Below are 8,708 nucleotides of genomic sequence, written 5' to 3'. Positions count from 1 at the left end.
ACATATCTTACATGACAAAAGAAGTAAGTTAGGTAGACTTCAGCACATATCTTACATGACAAAAGAAGTAAGTTAGGTAGACTTCAGCACATATCTTACATGACAAAAGAAGCAAGTTGGGTAGACTTCAGTACATATCTTACATGACAAAAGAAGTAAGTTAGGTAGACTTCAACACATATCTTACATGACAAAAGAAGTAAGTTAGGTAGACTTCAGTACATATCTTACATGACAAAAGAAGTAAGTTAGGTAGACTTCAGCACATATCTTACATGACAAAAGAAGTAAGTTAGGTAGACTTCAGTACATATCTTACATGACAAAAGAAGTAAGTTGGGTAGACTTCAGTACATATCTTACATGACAAAAGAAGTAAGTTAGGTAGACTTCAGTACATATCTTACATGACAAAAGAAGTAAGTTGGGTAGACTTCAGTACATATCTTACATGACAAAAAACTATTTCTTTCTCTAAGATAAATTAGCACTAAACATTCGTACACTTAATAAATATCTGTATATTAAAATGTTTTAAAATGGAGGGAATATAATATCATGAGATAAAATTACCACATGAAATAGCTGTAAGCTCGAAAAAGAACGATAATGTTAAGTACATTTAACAATATCATCCATTGTTTGAGTTCTTATTCATTATCATTAATTAAATACACACTCAGTAGCACAGTGTAATTCTAAAGGCTTATAACACTAAAAACCGGGTTTCGATACCCGTAGTGGGCACAGCACAGGTAGCCCATTGTAAAGCTTTGTGCTGAACTACAAAGAAACAAATAAATAAATAAACTCTCTTTCATTACTTGAACACATTTTACTTATTTTGTTAAACTTTCAACAGACGAATATCATGTTAAAAACTTGAAATTAAAATATCTCTATTTTTAACTACTCTTCTTAATCTTAATTAGAATTAATAATTCTAGTATTAGTAGAATATCTGCATTCTTATTCCCACTGTACATATATATTTCACGAAATTCCTTGTCCACTTAAAAGTACTGATGACTTAGGAACAGAAAAATATAAGTTATTATGAACTATGTGAAATAAATTAAAATTAATTCTTCAGTGCGAGAACAGTGTTTTAATTTTTCTGCTTGTTCACCATATACAGTCGAATGTCTTAAAGTTTTTAGATACTAAAAACTATCATTTAAAATAACAATCATTAAAACTACAATCCATTACATTAGTGTATTCATGAATAGAAAAACTACACTTTGTGAACAAAAATAAATGTAACAATGACCCTATGAACTTTAAAATATATTAATAGCATTCTATTTTCTATAATAAAACAACTATTTAAGTTTAATGTTTCATTAAATGTTAATAAGGTTTAAACTGTAAATAACTAGACGTATCAGAACAACAACGTGTGAGTGCAAATTAGAGTACATGCATTTAATCTTACAAATAATATTTATTATTTGAAGCACTGTACTATTAGTGTAAAATACTCGCGCTCTGATACGGGGCACTAAGGTCTCTCGTGATTCATAAAGTCCCAAGTTTATTGATCAGATTCTTCTATTATGTTCAGTTACTTCTATAACTACCTGAAAAAACCATTAGGACACCTGCTTGTGGTACCTGAGCATGTATGCCAAGTTTAGTAAGTGGAAGTATGAACACAGTTTCAAACATGGCGTTCTTGATATCCTGAGGGGGGGGGGGGGTGCAGGAACACAAAATTATAACCAGATGCGGGTTCAGCAACTCTAAAAACCTGCTTTATGACCCCCATCATGCCTGATAATTTTTCGAACGTGTTTTAGCCTCCCTTGGACACACCCCGAGACCGTATGCTATGTTTGGTTCTGCTAGCTCCAATACAGTAAGAAGGATTAGCTGGAAAGAGGCATTGAGATACAGAGAGATCTTAATGGGAGCCAGAAACACAAAATCCTATGCTAGATTCTGGTTCAGCGACGCTGTAAACATACTTACCCTTAGACCCCATTCGTACATTGGTGATTTTTCAGGGCGTTTTAGCTCCCCATGGTACCTCCCCCCCCTTACGCTATATTGATAAGCACACCTCTCGGGACACCCCGATTCTGTATGCCAAGTTTAATCCTGCTAGCTCCAGAACTGTGGGAGGAGTTAACGGCACATTACATGTATATAAAGCAACACGCTGAATTAATATCTCTAAACACAAGAGAAATATAATACCTTTGCACATTTCTTTTTAGAAATTTTGCTGTCATATAACAAATTTTTAGAAAATAGGACGATCCGATAAAAATTACACTTTACCTGAGGTTTCAGGTTTATGATAAATATGTTTCTCCGCATCATAAATTAGTATTAAATGATTTTATCTAGTGCTAAACTTTTTGTTGCTTCATATCTAGACATATTTTAAATATATATATATGTGTGTATTTATCTATGCATATTACTAGAGATTGAAGAGAAGTTATCTATGTTTCAGCAGTAAATCTAGATTAAAATATATTTTATTTATTTAAATGTTTACTGTTTCTATGGTGCGGTAGTTTATTGAATCTGGTGGGTTGTTATTTCACGCATTTTTGTCGTACGTTATTTAATTCGAAACACTTCGAAATTATACGAAGAATAAATCACATTCTTTTAACAGTATTTATTTTAACAGAACAACGTCTTAATTCAATCATATAAATTCTACACAGTTACTGCGTTTACAACTCAGTTGCAAATGTTGTTTGTTAAACTTGGATATTTTTTATTAAAATTAATGTCTATAAAATTATAGGGCGCTCGACTCGCAATCTAAGGGTCGCGGGTTCGAATCCCCGTCCCAACAAACATGCTCACCCTTTCAGCCGTGGGGGCATTAAAATGTGACGGTCAATCCACTATTCGTTGGTAAAAGAGTAGCCCAAGAGTTGGCGATGGGCGGTGATGACTAGCTGCCTTCCCTCTAGTCTTTCACTGCTAAATTAGGGACGGTTAACGCAGATAGCCCACGTGTAGCTTTGCGCTAATTTCCAAACAAAACAAATATGGTTTGGTGACCTACTTTTAATATCAACTGAGAAGCCATTAGTGTTAAAAGGTTATAACCTTCTGCAAATTTTAAATAATGGTGACAATACATTCCTCATTTGATTAATCCACTTGATTGTTGTTCGAGAAATCTGTGTTTTAAATTAACAACTTAATTAATTTTACTGACGTTATAGTAAATATCGAATAACATAGGTATTATATACACACAGCTGGTCTTACAGATGTTAATTTTTTTTTTCAAATTACCACAAAGGTACTTTTATAAAAATAACTTAGTCACACAATAACAAAAAACAAGACTAGTTAAATATAGCTGACCTAAAGAATTGGGCTTAATAACACGATCTAGAGTCATGATAGTGACTCCAGCTAAGTTAGAAAGGTTGATTAACTAACACTACCTTGAGTCTATACATAGAACAGAACCTGAAATATTACCACATCTGTTCCAAATAATACTATACCACTACTCTTATGCTTTTTGAACAGATATAAACACTTTTATATCACATTCAGAACAGTTTTATATTAACAGTACAATTATTGTTAATGCTGGTCTTCTCCTTATTGAAGAGACAAAGGAGGATAGGCTTGAAGTAAAATTTTACTGCTAGATATTAACAAGGACTAGATAATGCTGTAACAACACATATATTAATATTTTTACGAATATTGTTTTTATAATTTTAACGATGAATTGCTTTCCACAACAACAGGGGCAGGTGGGAAATTTGAAAAGAGAGTGTGACGTAATGGTAACGACGCTATATCTGTGCTAGTGGCAGGGGTTCGAATCCGAGTTTGATTAGAATTTTCTTTTCAATTAGTTTAGAATAATATAACATATTAAATTGTATTACATCTGTTATAGGTTAAGTGAAACATACATTCAAAGAGTGGTAAAAATGTTTTATAAATGGAGCATGTGTTTTCACATAAGAAAACCACTTCGGTCTATCTGCTCTGTCCACCGAAGGGAATCGAACCCCTGATTTTAGCGTTATAAATCCGTAGATTTACCATTATCCCACCGGGGGACAACATAAATCTTAATCACGATAAAAGAAAAGTTCGTTTAGGTTAAATTAGGTTTAGGTTTTACGCGATAAACAACATATGTGATCAAAAATCTGACTATATTATATGAAAGGCATTTAAGATTTATAAACATAGAAATAAGGAGTTGCAGTTTGCTTAATAGGACTCACACATATTAGTTTCCACATGCAAACATATCTAAAGACATGGTAATGAGTGCAGTCAAGTTATTTGGCTAGAGTAATATTACATACACATGGACAAACAAAGGATATTTTCACGGTTCTTTCTAATCTTTGTAATGGTTAGTGCATCCATCAGTCGGTAGGGGTATAAATTACTTTGAATTAAAACGACTATTGTCAAAGACTGGTATGGGGGTAAATGTTTAGTATTAATGTTGTATTCTCTCTTCTCATAGTGTCAGTCCCCCTCCCCCTTTAGTGGCTCAGTGGTTAGCCTACGGGCTTATAACGCTAAACATCGGGTTTATATAACCTGTGGTGGGTTCGACCATGAAATAAACAAACAAACTTTGTTTTAATTTATAATTTTTATTTTTATAATTTTCACATATGACACACATTAGCAGACTAGGATAGTCTAAAAATTATGTATGTATGTATATATATATAAAGTAAATCATAATTGGCATTAAATTCAAGTTTTTAATTGCTGAAAATTGTAATCAAAGCAAAAAACATTTCAAAGGTACAAAATAACGAAGTTACAATAAAGAGATTAGTTATATAAAAATGTAAAAAACGAGACAAGTTATATGAGGGCACATCTTGTAAAGATGTAACGTAAAGTTGGGTAAATTAAGAAAAATTGTGAAAAACATGGCCACTTTTTATACTCATGTATAAAAACGAGACAAGTTATATGAGGGCACATCTTGTAAAGATGTAACGTAAAGTTGGGTAAATTAAGAAAAATTGTGAAAAACATGGCCACTTTTTATACTCATGTTACTACAATAAAAAAGAAAGCCAGGTATTCCCAATGACTTTCATTTACACTATATCTTTTATGTGGCTCGGCTCTTTGTTTTAATATCGATCTTCATATGTTTACCTGCCTTTTAACAGTAGCTTGGATTTTATCTGATATATAAAAACATTTCGCTGAATATAGTTTTAATAGTGATTGATTTCACAAACAGTGCTTAATTTTTTAAATTTATTGTTGCAATATTTCATATTACGCCATTTCTTAGTTAATGTATAGTAGATTATTTTATGAACTTCAGGTATCTAGTGTGTGTGTCTAGTAAAGTTGCTTGGTTTTATTCTCTTCAAGTTTGTTAAAAATTTAAACATGATGTGTAACGATGTTAACATGTCATTAAATCCAGGTGCCTAAAAGTCATGAGCACAACTTATTTTGAATGAAAAAAACCCTTGAAAATCGTATATCATACACACTTTTAAAATATTCAGTTTACAAGAAACACATGTGTGTGTGTATTTGTTAGAAATCCTTTGGAAGCATATAAGACTAGCTTTTGAAATCAAAATAAACACTAAAGACTACTACAAAAGATTAACAAATGTCCGAATCAGTTCATATAAACTCTAAAAATAAACGACTGTGAGTTTAAAATTCTTATCCCGGATGTTTAGAAACATTTGGCTCTTTCTAACCACTTAACTATTAACAAAAACTCCAGAGATGTTTTAGGTAAAAACATATGAAAAATTATACGTTACGCTGGTGAGAAACAGTAGCGCGTACAAAACGCTAATCTTAGTAATCATTTACTGACTTGTTTCTCCGTTCATTACAAAATAACACAACGAAATATTCGTGAATAGCAATAAACATGAATAAAGAACATACTACCACCATAGGCTATATCCCTTAAAAGTATGTTATGTTTTACCTCTGCATTGTAACATAGACACTCTTCAGTGGCTGGTTCAGAATATATAACTTAAAATTCTAAAATTTCTACTAACAACTGTGTTTAAATAACGCCGTCTAATTCATAAGAGTGGTGCGCTAATTGCACTTTAGAATAGTACCCTAAGACTTACTTGAAATAAAATCAACGTAATGTAGAATCTATTTATAGAATACAATGCAGGATCTCTGACCATCTTTTTCATTATAAGGTAGTAAGATAATAAAAATCTGATTGTAACATTTAATTTGATTATTGTGAAGAACAATAACTTCCATCAAAGAAGAAATACAAGGCATGAATAATAAAACTTACAATGAAAGTAACTTTAATTTTAACAACTAATTTGAAAACAATGAACGATGGGAGAATCAAAACGAACTTTATCATAACTCTTTTATATTTTATCTGGAACTGACACAGTTGTTTAATTATAATAAATTTTGTGAGCTTAACACAAAAATCCGTTAAAATAGTTATATAAAAAACACTACTTTACGACTGCTAAAAGGAAAATGTTCACTACCTGGTAATAAAGATGTCATCGCTAAACGAGGGAATGTAGATAATGTAGAAGGTGTGCTCCTATTTGCCGAAACGTACGAACCAAATGAAGCATCGTCCTGCTGCCGCATCGAAACGACAGTTTGTGAAACATGCACCATGTTGTTAGTTCTCCTTTCACCAGTTACTGTTAATAAAGGTGTAAAATACTCGTGATTAGAACTTGAAATGGTTGGATGAACAGTTCTGGTTGAAAGTTGAGTAGACGGTTTTGGAATAGTCAAGTCCATTAACTTTGACGTGTGAAATGGAAAGTCGTTAGCCACTGTATTACATTAACTCACAGTAACTGTCAGTCAAACTTCACTAATATTTGTGTATCAGTATTTACAGCATACTTTGATGGCTCACATAATAGCCTGAAAATGGGTCCATTCTGTAAAATTTCCTAAGTGATATTGAGACCAACTCGAATTGAAATACTTCTGCTTCGCTAAGAAGAGGCTTTAATGGTGATTCCTTTTTTTAAAACTGTTGATACGCTTGTTCCACTTATTCTATGCCTCTTTCTGTACTTACTAAAGGAGTTGCAATCGTTTTTAAGGCCGTCAATCGCCCAGGTTCCTTCGGTTCAGTGATTCGCCTGAGCTGTAAATACAAGTATGTAGCGAGAAACCAGTAGCAAGCTTGATTTTCGTGCTGTCTTATACGCCCTAAGGCGAAGAGACTAAATGATGATGGTTATGTATTGCAAAGACCTGTTTGGATGGCTGTTAGCAGTTAACCTGTGGCGAATTACTTAACAAACAGAAACTGCACCAGTGCCTGAAATGTTTATGAATGTGTTTTACACCACTGTTTTTTCAGTTTTAATAATAGATGAATGTGAAACACCAAAATAAAATAACTTAGTAGTTCAATTTGTAAACATGTTTTCAACCAACTTACATAACACACAAAGATGGAACAAGAGCTGGCAATTGTTTTTCGTTTTGTTCTGTTCATTGAACGTGTTACGAATCGTTCAAGAAAGCAATTTTAAATCTGTGTACTAAAACATGCTCTCTTCGCACGTTCGTAGAACGCCAACACTTTAAGAAAAATATTTAAAGCACTTGTTGGCGTTCTATGGTTCGTAATTCAATTTCGTTAGTGAATATCCAGACAAAACACTCATCAAATGATTTCGTCATGAAATTGCTTGTGTACTCTAAGAAACTTCAGAAACAACAATCTGTTACTTATTTCGTATTAAGAACCACAGTAATAATATTTTATTAAAATGAATTATAATAAACTGGCTAAAATTAGGAACATTTATATCTTATAAGTGAACCAAAATGTTATTATCAATCAATATATCCTGTCTGTAGTCATTAACCAAACCCGGTTGTGGAAATATTTCACATGCAAGACACCAGGGTATTTTACCGCTCAAAGAAGGACCATTTGTTTGTTTGTTTGTAATTAAGCACAAAGCTACACAATGGGTTATCTGTGATTTGCCCACCACGGGTATCGAAACCCGTATTCTAGGGTTGTAAGTCTGCAGACATACCGCTGTGCTACTAGAGGGCAGGACCATTTGAGATTTAGATTAGATCATAACGAACATGCCTAAAACTTTCATCACGCAGTTTGAACAGATTTGTAGAGGTCCAAAAATAATTGTCCAGATTAGGGAAATATGAATGGAAGTAAATAGTTAGAAGAAAGTGTCGGCAAAGAAATTGGTTGCAGTAATTACTCAATGCATATTTATTGCGTAAAGGCACATAATTTAGAAAGTTGTAAGCATCATTTGAATATTATCACACATAACATGACTGTTTAATGATTGCTTGTTTTTCAAATATTCTACTCAAGGACTATCTGCGCTAGCCGTCCATAATTATGATTTGATAAATTAGAGGGAAGACAGCTAGTCAACATCATTCACCATTATCTCTTGAGCTAATTTTGTCTGACCAAATAATAGGATTTGACTGACACCTTTATAACGCATCCACGGCACCAAAACGTGGAGCGATTTTGCGGTAACGAGACACGAACATTGGATCTGCAGACCCATGGAAACCACTTGCAATGTTTTTTACGCATTGTTTCTCACACGTTAAATATTTTTGGTATAACCGCCAACACCATAATGATGTTCTATAGACATAACTGGAATAATATATTAAACAATTATTTTATCAATGATTTTTCTTTTTCAAATTTAAAGACAACCGTGGGG

General features: G+C 32.8%; 1 protein-coding gene across 5 annotated transcripts in view; it reads right to left on the bottom strand.

The window, feature by feature from the left end:
• LOC106467652 (paired box protein Pax-6-like) overlaps positions 1-8,708 on the bottom strand; it is a 61,507-nt gene that overhangs the window by 31,812 nt on the left and 20,987 nt on the right. For all 5 annotated transcript variants that reach the window (XM_022395850.1, XM_022395847.1, XM_022395851.1 and 2 more), the window contains one exon: positions 6,495-6,659. In XM_022395850.1, coding sequence (XP_022251558.1) covers positions 6,495-6,633 — 139 coding nt within the window. In that variant the 5' untranslated portion in view covers positions 6,634-6,659. The remainder of the gene's footprint in view (positions 1-6,494; positions 6,660-8,708) is intronic.

This window comes from Limulus polyphemus, unplaced genomic scaffold (assembly GCF_000517525.1).
Source record: "Limulus polyphemus unplaced genomic scaffold, Limulus_polyphemus-2.1.2 Scaffold2693, whole genome shotgun sequence".
NCBI lineage: Eukaryota > Metazoa > Arthropoda > Merostomata > Xiphosura > Limulidae > Limulus > Limulus polyphemus.
The sequence above is the reverse complement of the archived record's forward strand: the minus strand, read 5'-3'. Positions and strand labels throughout refer to the sequence as shown.